Source organism: Zingiber officinale, chromosome 8A, assembly GCF_018446385.1.
Source record: "Zingiber officinale cultivar Zhangliang chromosome 8A, Zo_v1.1, whole genome shotgun sequence".
Taxonomy (NCBI): domain Eukaryota; kingdom Viridiplantae; phylum Streptophyta; class Magnoliopsida; order Zingiberales; family Zingiberaceae; genus Zingiber; species Zingiber officinale.
Window position 1 is genome coordinate 58,506,378 of NC_056000.1, and position 13,254 is coordinate 58,519,631.

The 13,254-nt window shown below is 39.1% G+C and overlaps 1 protein-coding gene across 1 annotated transcript; it reads left to right on the forward strand.

Annotated features, from left to right (window-relative positions):
• The first annotated feature begins 1,038 nt into the window (after positions 1-1,038).
• On the forward strand, positions 1,039-3,495 carry LOC122009176. Its single transcript, XM_042565225.1, has 2 exons — positions 1,039-1,371; positions 1,566-3,495. The coding sequence occupies exon 2, from the start codon at positions 1,792-1,794 to the stop codon at positions 3,319-3,321; it is 1,530 nt and encodes a 509-aa protein (XP_042421159.1). The 5' UTR covers positions 1,039-1,371; positions 1,566-1,791; the 3' UTR covers positions 3,322-3,495.
• Positions 3,496-13,254: the final 9,759 nt, after the last annotated feature.

Consider the following 13,254-nt stretch of genomic DNA (forward strand, 5'->3'; position numbering starts at 1 on the left):
AATAGAGTTAATATAATAGGTATTGACATGCTATTTGAAAATGTGACACATATTAACATTCAAACTAATATGAATACCTTTAAGTGCACTGTTTAATAGTTTTAATTTTTGACAAGTTGATTTCAAGTTTAAATCTTGAACCAGGCGACTAGTTGTGTGAACAAAATAAATTGGCATTGTTATAAAATTATAACTGTTCTGAATGTTATTAAACAAAATAAGTCTATATTATAATAACTATAATTTCATAATTATTATACATAAATATATATTAAATGAATAAGTAGAATCCACCTTATAACAACTACAAAATTTAGCTGCTATAAGTAGAATATTTTAAAATAGGTCGAGTCTGTATTATAGCTACTCCAAAAACTCTATCCGATTGATTCAGAATTTAAATTCGAAATCGACCTAATAAAAATTAAAATCAATCTAATAAAAAAGCAAAATAGACTAAATAATGTACTTAAAGGATAAGTGTGTAATTTTATAAGGGGACATGTGGGATTAAATTAAATGTCCTTTTCATTAAAAAAAAAAAGTCCTTCCCTCGATGATTTGGCGTAGCCGTAAGAACATCGCCATTCAATTCTTTACTAAGTCATGCGTTGACATTGAATTTGAGTGGAAAAAAGCTAGGAGTTTGCTTTCGGCAGAATACTCAGTTCAGCATTTGACGGTTTTACAGGGACGGCGAAGGCCGGCGCACTGCCACGAACGTTTTCGAACGTACTCGGTGGGCAAATCGAGAGGAAGGCCGCAGCCTAGACGACGAGGCAGGTAGAGACGTCGTCTTCCTTTCCATGCCGCCTTGTCTGATAGTGAACGTCAATATCATGCGATGCATAATTTACTCGCCCAACCGATGAAGAAGAGAAGACATATTCATCCCCCCTCCTCCCTCCCATGGCGGGGTCCACTTCCACCAACCGCATCCTGATAACCTACACTCGTGATCAAAAGACAGCAGCAGGAAGGAAGATGCTGGGAGGCCCAACTCCCTTCCCTCCCCTGGCTTTCGGCTGCCAAACCCTTATCACAATGTAGAAAGAAAGAAAGAAACGTGGTTCGGCAGATAACACCACTTGCTTTTTTTGCAATAACCCCCTCCTACTTTTCTTTTTCCTTTTTTTCTCCTAGCAGGTGGCACCTGGGGGAGGGCGTTTATCGGGGAGCGGCTCGACGACGATAAGAGCGCCTCGGCTGCGCTCCGCCTTCCCTTCACCGTTTTTTTGTGTCGCTCTCCTGCTTCGTTGACGTCTTCAACGCGAGTCCGCGCTCTCGAGAGCAATGGTGGACTTGAGGCTCACGAGGGGCTTCATTTTTTTCGAATTGGAACCCTAGCCAGTTTAGTTTCCGGCCCGGAAGGTGCGCCATTTTTGTTCTCTTATTGATCTCGTTACCGATGCTTCTACAAATGCTTCTGTTGATTTTAGTTTGATTTTGAGATCGTGCGATTGCTAAGATCCGGCAATATTTTTTTTTTTTTTTTGCTTTTTTATCTATAAAAATTATATCTTTCTGCTCGGATTTTGGTCGACTGTGCATTTTTGTTTACACAGGCGACGTTTTGCTGGGGCGGGGGGTTCTTTGCATTCTCTTGGTGTCATAGGAACCGGCGGTGGAATATATGGAATGGATCTGTGAGTTTCTTCTGTGGGATGCGTTCATCGATTGCGGAGGAATTAGAAACCCACCCATCAGATAGCAGCGCGAGGAGGTGGAGATGATTGCGCAATTCGCAGTTTAGGAAAGAAAGGAAAAAAAAAAAAACAAGTAGAAGGCGGCATGGGAGAAGATCTCCTCACCACCTTATCCATTGAGAATCATCACCCCTCCACCCACCTCTCCATGGACCCGTCTGGTTGCCCAGTGTCCTCGTTGTCGTCCCATGAGGACCCTGATCGTGAGCTCTTGATCCAACGCCATCAGATTGTGCTTTCTGGTGCTCCTGACATTAATCTTCCTCTGTCGACTGAGCGCTCGCCTTCCGACCAATCTTGGAATTCAGACTCCTGTGATATCTTCGACGTCGGCCTTGGGTCGCAAATTTATGATGCAGAGACAACCGTCCACGTCCCTAAGATCTCCTCTGCCCGCAAGTGCACCAAGCGAGGGGACGGCATTTGGGGTGCATGGTTTTTCTTTAACTTATATTTCAAGCCTGTGCTTTCGGAGAAATTCAAGGGGAAAATCACATGGGATGGCAAGGGGGTGAATGGGTTTGATAAGTCCGATGTCCGCCATGATAAATTCCTAGTCCAGCATGATATGGAGAACATGTACATGTGGGCTTTCAAAGAGAGGCCAGAGAATGCACTTGGAAAGATGCAACTGCGGAGCTATATGAATGGGCATTCCCGTCTTGGTGAACCTCAGTTCCCATTTAGTGTTGATAGGGGGTTTGTTCGATCCCACAGGATGCAGCGCAAGCAGTATCGGGGGCTGTCAAACCCTCAATGTGTGCATGGAATTGAGGTTGTTCGCTTGCCCAATTTGATGGTTGTTGGTGAATTGGACCGGAAGAAGTGGATGGAACTTACTGGCAGAGATTTTAATTTCTCAATCCCAGATGAAGCTAGTGACTTTGAGGCATGGAGGAACCAGCAGACCACTGAATCTGAGCTTGAGAAACCTCTTTCTCAACCAAAGATCTCTCCACATCCCCATCCCCATCCTAAGAAGCTGCTAAATGGCTCAAGTTTGAATTTGTCTTCCCAAATTCATTATTGTAATAGTAATGTGGTAGACCTTTCACCTATCTGCAACAAGCGCAGGAAGAATTTGTTTCCTCATAGAATGGAGGAAGATCTTTGCTTTCCTACTAACTCACATGCTGAGGGAAGTCAGGATGTGGAGATGCACCAGGTTGAGCCCTCATGGTTGAAGGAATTTACAGGAGTAATGAGGCATGCACATGGCCCTGTGACTGCTGCAAAGACGATATATGAAGATGATGAGGGATACTTGATAATGGTGAGCTTGTCCTTTGCTGATCAACAGAGTGTGAAGCTGTCATGGAGGAACAATCTGATGAATGGGATACTGAAGATATTTTGTGTTAGTACAGCCCGGATGCCATATGTAAAGAGACACGATAGGACTTTTAAACTGACTGATACGTTCCCTGAGCATTGCCCGCCAGGTGAGTTTGTAAGGGAAATAACATTGCCAACACGTATTCCTGAAGATGCAAAGCTGGAAGCATACTATGATGAGGCTGGCTCTTTGCTTGAGATTATAGTTCCTAAGCACCGAGTTGGACCAGAGGAACATGAAGTTCGTGTGAGCATGCGGCCCCCTCACCTGGGAAGCTAATGATCTAATGTCTAATGTTGAATAAGTAGCAGCTCAAGGTGTGTGATTATGACAGATTTTCTCTGTTTGATAATTCTCTTTAACAGGAAATTTGTCAAATTATACAATGTTAACTGTCGAATTGATCTTCCTAAGATCCTTATTGATAGAAGATTTACTTTGGATATTTTGGTACTTTCCTTTCTCCTGTTTGTTTATTTGCTAAAATTGGTTATGATCAAGAGAGTGGTAGTTGTTTTGCAAGTATCAAATAACAATTTAATCAACATGTGCTTTACCTGTCTGTAGATTTGTGTTACTTGTTCTGAATTTGATTGTTCTACGTATAATGATCAGCATCTGTCATGTGCCTTTGACTGTGATCAGCTAGCTTTACATTCTTATTGAAAGATCCTTTTTAATGTTATTGAACTATTTCAAATGTCTAGATTTTTATTCTGTTGTGCTTCATTCACAAGCTCATCACTGCCATATTCTAAGTTTCAGTCTAATTTCTGTTAAGTGAATATATATAAGAAAGCATTTCAGATCAGTTTTACATGAATTATGAAATTGTTTGTTAATGTCATAAAATTTGTTGTAGCAAAATGTTAATTTCATAGATGAATCAACACTAAAATTTCAAGAAAGTGAATTATATGCATGGGAGGTCCAAAGGGATTCTTAATGAATTGGTTGCTCTTGAGGAGAAAATAAGCAATTGTGATAAAGTCTAGAGTACACATTAGTTTGGCTCTATAGGTTAAGGCTCGTTGGGTCTATAGAATGAGGAACATCAAGGTGAGAGCATTGGCAGTAGCCAGAAGGAGGTGAACTACTTAGGTGAAACGTACAGAATGACATGTAGAATGAGCGAAAGACTCGATGGATCTGAGGGATTTACGACCTAATGGAAGATTACTTTTCTGTGAAAGTTTAATTGCGAAGGTAAACTCTTAGGTGAATTATGAGAGTCAAGAGACCTATAACTTGGGTTAGGAAAGCTCTTGACTTGTGCAAAAACTCAACCATTAGACTTGTTGTAATTAACCATCCAGTCGAGTGGAAGGGTATTCTTAGTCGATTGGTTTGTGGAGTCAATTAAGGCGTCAACTCAAGTTGGATGACTCACAGATATAATATTTTTGTTCAAAGCTTAGTTGAATAGGCAGTTGATTAGATGAGTTAAGTCTATTGGCCAATCAACTAATCCTTGACTGGAGAAAAGTTGTAACCATTAAATGGCTTACGTGATAAAACGACAACCGACTGAAGCCAATATGAGTTGACTAAAGTAGTCATTAGTGGGAATGATTAAGTTAATGCTTCAAAAGAAATCCAACAAGGTTGGAAAATGAAATCTCAGAGGAGAGTTCTTGGCAAAGTAAAGTCTGACAAGAATTGACAAGTGAAGTTCTCAAGGAGAGCTCTTGGAAGGTGCAAGTTCAAGTGGTTCTTGGCGAATTAAAATCCTAGAGGAGCTCTTGACAAATGGAAGTTGTTAGAGGATCGTAGGTTTAACACGGTGGAAATACAAATATAAAAGATTCAAAACTTTTCACAACTGATAACACATTCATTGAACGTGATTTGATAATTACTCCCAAGCTTCAACTCTATTGTGTATGATTTGTTGGTGGATTACTCTAGAAAAGTCTATATTTTCTCCTTCTCGGTTAATCATTGAAGGTGAAGAAAGCTCTTACAACACAGAAGGAAAAAAGATTACAGGGAGAATAAGGCTTCTAATGGTGTTGACCAATATGATTTTGCTAGCCTTTAAACCTCCAATAAGTCTCCTTTTATAACTGATGCGATGGGAATCCGTCATTTGAGAGCGATGATGGCGAGGGTTGGAGATGTTGATGAAGCTGTTGAGATTGCTGAAAAAGACTTTCTTTTTCTATTGTGGTCAACTGTATGAGGAATAACATGCGTTAATTAGTGGGCTTGCCGAGAGTTATTTCGGCCCCTTTGATTCTCAAGTCAGACTCTAGAAAAAAGATACTAGTAAAATAAGCAAGTTAATTAGCGGAGAATCAGGTTAGCCCTAGCATCATAACATCAACATACCTCCTTATGACGCTGGTATCATTATCGTATATGGGGGAGAAGAGCGGTTAAAAGCTATATCGTTTCTTCCCAAAGAGTGTTTCTCTTTCATCTCTACCAAAGGGCCCACCCCTTTGTAATCGCCACATCAAAAGAGACCCTCACGTATCCCTTCTAAGGAGCGCAACCCATTCAGACTTGGGGTGCTTGATCAATTAGCGCTAGCTCAGGTGCTTGAGAGAGCTCGGGCGATCAGTGCTCGGGTGCTTGGTCATTTGACTATTCGAGGTGCTCGGTCATTCTGCCACTAGAGTGCTTGGGCGATCAACATTTGGGTGCTTAGTGTTAGGACATGTTGACAGCTTGATGCCTAGAAATTACCGCAACATTTGTCTCCCAGAACTTAAGAATGTAGGATCGGAAGCGTTAGGAGGGAATAACACTCGTGATTTTTTTACGTTTTTTTATAAAATAAAACTCGGAGTAATAAAAGCAGAGTAATAAATGCAGTGGAATGAAATAAAACTTGACACGGGTTGGCTTTATTTGGTTCAGAGCCTATGATGACTCATACTCGAAGGTCTACGATCGACGATCGCTTTCGTTGGACAATTCACTAACCATTCGCTGTTTACAAAGAATTCACAAAAACTGATTACAACTTTAAGTAAAATAAAATATACCAACAATATGAAAATCTAGTGTAGAGTGCAGTTGTTGGAGCAGTATCGCAGTGTTGTAGTCCAAAGTCGAAGCATAGCGCAAGTATAGAAGTTGTAGTTTCTTGAATTGATGATCTGTTAAAAGAGCTGCTCGAACAACTCTTTTATAAAGGGTTGAGGGTTCCTCCAATACTATCAAAGGCGCCTCTAACTATAGATGTTATCAAAGGCGTTCTACCAAAGTTGTAGTTCACCTCATCTTAGGACTCGATAAACCCCGCAAGCTATGGTTTCTATCTGCTAGGGGGCGCCTTCCTGGCGCTCCGACACACCTCCGTGCCAAGCTCCAGGGAGCCTTCAGCTACATGGGAGGCACCTCCGCGCCTTTCTGCATGGGGTCTTCGGCCAAGACATTCGAGGCGCCTCCTGCTGCATAGGAGGTGCCTCGAACACTGCTCACCCGAGCTATTCTTTGTCTATTTCAGCTCCTGCACAGCATGAGTCTAAATATCAAAAATACTCTTCAAAATAGAGTTAGTATAATAAAATAGTATTAATTAATTAATTTGATATTATCAAAACTGTCTGGTTTTAACTTTTGGATTCCTCATGAAACTCTAGGTCGAATCGACGTCTACTGTTCCCTTAACGGGGAACACGCCCTCACCTACTTATCTCAAGAGAGTTTATCTGATATCAAACCCGTCCTTTAGACCATTTGGACTTTTGCTCAGCATCCGAGATTTTAAAACTTTTCGCTTGATGTCTGATCCTCGACCCGTCTAGTCTTCCACCTGGTGTTCGTGATCTCCAGGACTTTCACCTACTATTCTCGACCAATAGGATTTTCCGCCCAATGTTCTCAACTTGCTAAGACTTCTACCTAGTTTCTCGGACCAGGACTTCCTTGTCTAGTCTCAACTAATGTTTTCCACCTTCTAGTATTCACTAGGACTTTTATCTTACATAAGTTCATTTAGGATTTTTTTTTTCATACTCAGTAACACTTATGAGAACCACAATAAGATTTAACTTTGAATCCTTTGTCAATATTAAAAACTCAGATTCAATATCTAGTGCTCCTTGTACTAACAATCTTTTTTTTATTATTATTATGATAACACGGTTCAAAGATTCTTCTTTGAAGATAATATAAATTTTACTTTTAAAAATACTTTATCTTTAATCTCCCTTTTTATACTTTAACTTTTGTTTTTGAGAATAATTAACTTAGCTTTTTTGAAAAAAAAATATTATTTTATTTTTAAAAATACTTTAAATTTTGCTTTTGAAAATATTTTTAAAAATACTTAATTTTTAAACTCTTTTTTATAACTTCTGCTTTTGAGAATACTAACTTTTAACCTTCTTTTTTTTTTCCTTTTCTTTTTAGATACATCAAAAATAAATATAAAAGAGCTTCCCCTCCATTAATGTCTTCAATTGAAAAATCTTTTAAGTAATTCGTTTTAAAGAATTTGGAAAGGGAAAAAGTTATTTTGTTTAAGAAAAAAATTTCAAAATTATGCATTAGGTAAAAGTTCATAGTATGAATATAATACTAGAGTCCAAGCATACAAAAATTAAAGTATATATATTTTTTTTATTAAAAAATATTTAAAATAAACATCTACTTTCTTTTAAAAAAATGTCTAATCCGTAATTATTAGTTAGCTATCAGAAGATAGTAGTGTTCACTTAGTTAGTTATGTTAAGTAAATTAATTAGTTTAATTAGTTTGAGTTAAGTTAAGTAAATTAATTAGTTTAATTGGTTTGGTTTAGGTTTGGGTTAATTTTGAGTTAGGTTTGATTAAATTTGGTTTAGGTTTGGATTAATTTTGAATTAGTTTGATTAAATTTGGTTTAGGTTAATTAGTTTGAGTTAGGTTAAGTTAATTAATTAGTTTAATTGGTTTGAGTTAAGTTAAGTAAATTAATTAGTTTAATTGGTTTGAGTTAAGTTTGAGTTAAGCTAATTTTCTATTTTAACCTAAATTCATCTTACCCTTTTTAGATTTTCAAACAAGTGACATTATGAGTTTTGTAAGATGATTATTAATTTTATCTTTTGAAATTTAAGAATTGATTTACATTTAAGTTAGACTTATGTTTAATAATTAGTCAATTAAATATTCATTTCATAATCAGCTTTCACGCTGTGGCGAGGCACAGGTATTTTATTGGGTATTAGAGCAATGACCACTTCTAGACAAAGGCTTTTAAAGAAATTGAATATTTAGCTTTATTTTTTAAAATCCTTAGTCTAATTAGTCAAGTGTTGATCAAGTCTAAATTTTTATCTAACCATCCTAATTTAGGCAGAAATTAAAAAAGTAATAAATCAAGCAAATCTATCTAATACTAAAAATAATCATTTTATTTGCTCCCATTGGATCATAGCCTCGATAAGATCTATCAAAGTAATGGATATGATCTTTGGGAATCCAATATTGATTAAGTCTAACTTTATTAGTCAAGTTAGACTTAAAGACCTATATTTCTATTGGTTTGATTTACTAAAGAAAAGTAAGATCTTAATTGGTGTTTAGCCTTGTATCCGAGTCCGGATCGGTTGTATACGACTCTTTATTTTCCAAGAATTAAATCAAGATTCTTATAATTCAAAGTGAACTGTTCCAATGTGTCCTTAAATTTTTTGACTTGAGTTTTCAAATTAGAATTTTTTTTCCTCAAGTTGTTGGACTTGAGTTAAGGTTCCAATTTGAATTGGCTCAGTCAAAGGGCTTGGGTTAGTCTCCTCCTTAAAGGCTTTGCCCTCCTTTTAGAGTGACTTGACCCGGATATTGAACTTGGTTAATTTTCTAGATAAGTCTGAAATTAAGTTGTGCAATCTTACTAACGACGGACTTACAATGGAGTTGGAATCATCTAAATCATATATGGATTCGTGGCTTCGCCCATACTCGATTTCAATTCGTTCTCCGACTTGGTTTCGACAACTTGTTCTCGGGCGAGAAGCACGAGAAAGCTTGCTTGCTCATGTTCTTCGTCAGAGTCTTCTAATAAAGACTTGCCCCACGTTTCTTATAGCGCATTCTTTTTTCCGTTACTTCTGGGCTTCCTTCATATTTGGACAATTTGACTTGATGTGTGCTTTCTTGTTGCATCCGTAACATGTGACTTCCGACTCAACCTTCATGCTCGAAATTGGACTCGATTGCTTTGTCTTCGTTTGGATCACCTTCTTGATTTTTCGTTAGTGAATCCCTTCTTCTTCTTATACAATTTTTGAACTAGGTTCACAAGTTTAACAATGATTTCGTCATTGTCTTTTGAATCTGATTCACCTTCGGACTCGAGTTCGGTTCAGTACTTATTCTTTGATTTCTTAATCTTGTTTGTACCTATAATCAAAGCAATACCTTTTTAGACTAGAAGAACATTAGTCTATTCATGTAATTCAAATTCAAAAAATAACTCATCTTGTTTAATATTTAAAAGATGCTTGGATACTTTGAAAACATCTACCATTGATACCCACAAAGTGTTCATCGGAAAAGTGTTTAATGTGTACCTAATGATCTCGTGATTCTCCACCTTTTGTACGATCACATGAAGACCATTGAGCAAGTCTTGGATTCTAGCGTGAAGCTGGCTTGCTGATTCTCCTTCTGTATTTTTATGTTATACAATTTATTTAAAATTAAATATCTTTTTGATACCTTAGTATCAAAAGTTCCTTCGTTCTGCTCGATTAGTTTTTTCCATAGGTCCTTTGCACTGGTGAACAGACCGACTCGGTTCAACTCCTCTTTGGTTAGGCCACATTGGAGAGTCTGAGTTACCTTGACATCGATCAATCTGTTTCCTTGTTGGTGTATCCCATTTGTCACAGGGGGTGAGTATTTTATTTTCGGTGGGGAGTGTGAATCCAATTTGAATGATAATCCACATCTTCACCTAGGTCTTGAAGTGATACTTCATCTGACCTTTTCATCAAAGAAGAGGGGCGGACGTGTGGTACTGTAGCCTTCTTGATGGGGCATTCTGTATAAATGATCTCGAAAAAAAAATCAAAGGAAAAGTGTACCAAGACTTGGTCTCAGATTAGTAATACAGGAGAAGAAAAGGTGAAAACAAACGGCTCAAGTGGTGTCGCACTAACTTTGAGAAATGTAAAACTCAATTAAAAGATTTTGATCAGAAAGGGTGATTGCACTGATTCTGATCAACTTTAAAAACTCAAAAAACACCACAAAAAAAAACTTGCTTGAACGGTGGTTGTACTAATTTAGAGCGGCTCCGCTATGATATCAATTATAGGATTAAAAGCACTTGAGGGGAGTGAATAGTGCTCGTGACTTTTTCACATTTTTTCGTAAAACAAAACTCAGAGTAATAAATGTAGCGGAATGAATTAAAACTTGACACAAGTTGATTTTACTTAGTTCGGAACCTGTGATGACTCATATTCTAAGGCCCGCGATTGATGATCGCTTTCATTGGGCAATTCACTAACAATTCGATGTTTACAAAGAAGTCACAAAAATTGATTGCAACTTTGCATAAAATAAAATATACCGATAGTATGAAAATCTGATGTAGAGTGCAATTATCGAAGTAGCGTCGCAGTATTGTAGTCGAAAGTCGAAGTAGAGCTCAAGTACACAAGTTGTAGCATCTTAAATTGATGCTATGTTCAAAGGGTTGCTTGAACATCTCTTTTATAAAGCATTCAGGGCACCTCCAACACTATTTAAGGTGCCTCCAACTATAGATATTATCCCCTCGTCTTCGAACTTGATAAACCCCATAATATATGGTTTCTATCCACTAGAAGGTGCCTTCGCGCTAAACTCCAAGGTGTCTTTAGCTACATGGGAGGTGCCTCCATGCCTTCTATGCGGGGTCTTCGACCAAGGCATCCAAGGTGCCTCTAGCTGCACAAGAGGTGTCTCGAGCACTATTAACCTGTGCTATTATTTGTGTATTTTGACTCTTGCATAGCATGTTAGTCTAAATACCAAAAATATCCTACAAAACAAAGCTATCATAATAAAATAATATAAATTAATTAATTAATATGATAAAATCGGGACTGTTTGGTTCTGACTTTTAGATTTTTCATTAAATCCTAGGTCGAACTGATGTCTACTGTTTCCTCAACGGGGAATACATCCTCACCTACTCCTCTCAGGAGAGTTTACTTGATGTCAAACTGGTCCTCCAGATCATTTGAACTTTTGTTCAATAACCGAGATTTCAAGACTTTCCATTGGACGCCCATGTTGGAGCAATCTAGGTGCCCTAAGTTTTGATGTTTGGGCAAAGGTTTAAGTTAAGTTTATTGTTATATTTAATATGCATTGTGAGTGTGCAGGATAGAGGTACAACAAGGAAAGTTCAAGTGTAATCTTAGCAAAGGTGAAAGTCCATGTTGAGTCTTGATAGTGTAAGTCCAAGTATGTAGTCTTGGCAACGTAAGTCTAAGTGTGATTTGATAATGAATGAAGTCCTGAAGGCACATCCTTTTAGTGAAGGAAGACCCAACAATAATGACAAGGCCGATGGAAACTCCAGAAGGCAAGGTGTGAAGGATGAGTAGACATCTGAGGGACGCGAGGTTGATGGAGGAGGCTAGAAGACTAGGTTTAGGTTGTGTGGAAAAGGACAAATACATGAGAAACTGCACTCAAGATAAAATTTTAGTGTTACTATAGCATTACTGTAGCAGTCGACTGGTGTTTTTATCAGTCGACTGATAGCCGATCGTTGACTTGTAACAGTCAAATTTCACTTAAGACTAGTCGACTGGTGGTTGTACCAGTCGACTGGTGGAGTTAAAATAGCTTGGTGTTTTCCTCTCGAGCTCTATTTAATAGAACTCGAAGTGCTTTAGCATGATTGATGAAATTAGTGGTGCTTAACCTTAATTAGAGTCTCCAAGTGCTCAAGTGATCTAGTGTGGTCTTATACGAGTTGTGGTGAGATTTCTCCACCCACAAGGTGTTGGTGCAATATCCCTCAGGTCAAGGTTGACCTGGGTAACCAAGCTGAGTCTTGGTTTGGGTTTAGATGTTTGACAATAAGATATTGATTGAAGAAGAGTCAAGTAGGTCAAGGTTGACTGGATACTTGACTGGGAAGTCCTAACTGGGATGTTAGGCAAAATGAAAGTCCTGGTGAGTGAAGCCAGGCAGAAGAAAAGTCCTGGCAGAAGAAAAGTCCTGGTGAGTGAAGCCAGGCAGAAGGAAGTCCTAGTGAGTGAAGCTAGGCAGATGGAAATCCTGGTGAGTGAAGCCAGGTGAAAGTCCTAGTGAGTGAAGCTAGGCAGATGGAAGTCCTAGTGAGTGAAGCTAGGCAGATGGAAAACCCTAGTGAGTAAAGCTAGGTGAAAGCCCTGGTGAGTGAAGCCAGGCAAGGGAAAATCCAGATGGATCAAGGATAATCGGACATCTGGTGTTGGGAAGTCCAAGTAGGTCAAAGGATTGACTGGATACTTGGCATGAAAGAAAAGTCCAAGTAGGTCAAAGGGATTGACCGGATACTTGGCACAGAGAAAAGTCCAAGTGGGTCAAAGGGATTGACTGGACACTTGGTAAGGGAGTCCTAGCAGGTCAAGGGAGTGACTAGATGCTAGGCATGATATACCAACAGGTCAAGGTTGACCGGATGTTGGTTTGGGAGGTTTAGGACTTGGTTTTGGACAAAACCAAGGATCGATCGATGGATCGATCCAGCTGGATCGATCGCTGGATCGATCCGACTGCCCAATCAGAAGCTCGGATCGATCCGTGGATCGATCAGAGGTCCCAATCGATCGCTGGATCGATTGGGACGCTTCGCGCGATAAGCGCCGGATCGATCCGTGGATCGATCCGCCGTTCGATCAGAAGCTCGGATCGATCCGTGGATCGATCCAAGCCTCCCGATCGATTGGGAACATTCGAATCGATCGGGATCCGACCGCTGGCGTCGATTGCAGGCGTTCGATGGCTGCAATCTCTTCTCCGATTCACCCCAGAGCTCTCGCCAACTCTCAAAGATCAGATCGCCAGTTCTTGAAGGATCTTGGAAGCTTTCCAAGTCAAGAGGCGGATCAAAGGCAAGAAGAAAAGCTAGGGTTAGGGTTTTCTGTACTCATTGTAAGCTTTGCGCTTGTATTTTGTTTCCCTTTCCTTTCTTCTTGTACTGAGAGTCTTGTAGGGCTTCTCCGCCCTCGGTAGTTACCGAAAAGGAGTGTTTTCATAGTGGAGGGTGCGTGCGTGGTGTGGATC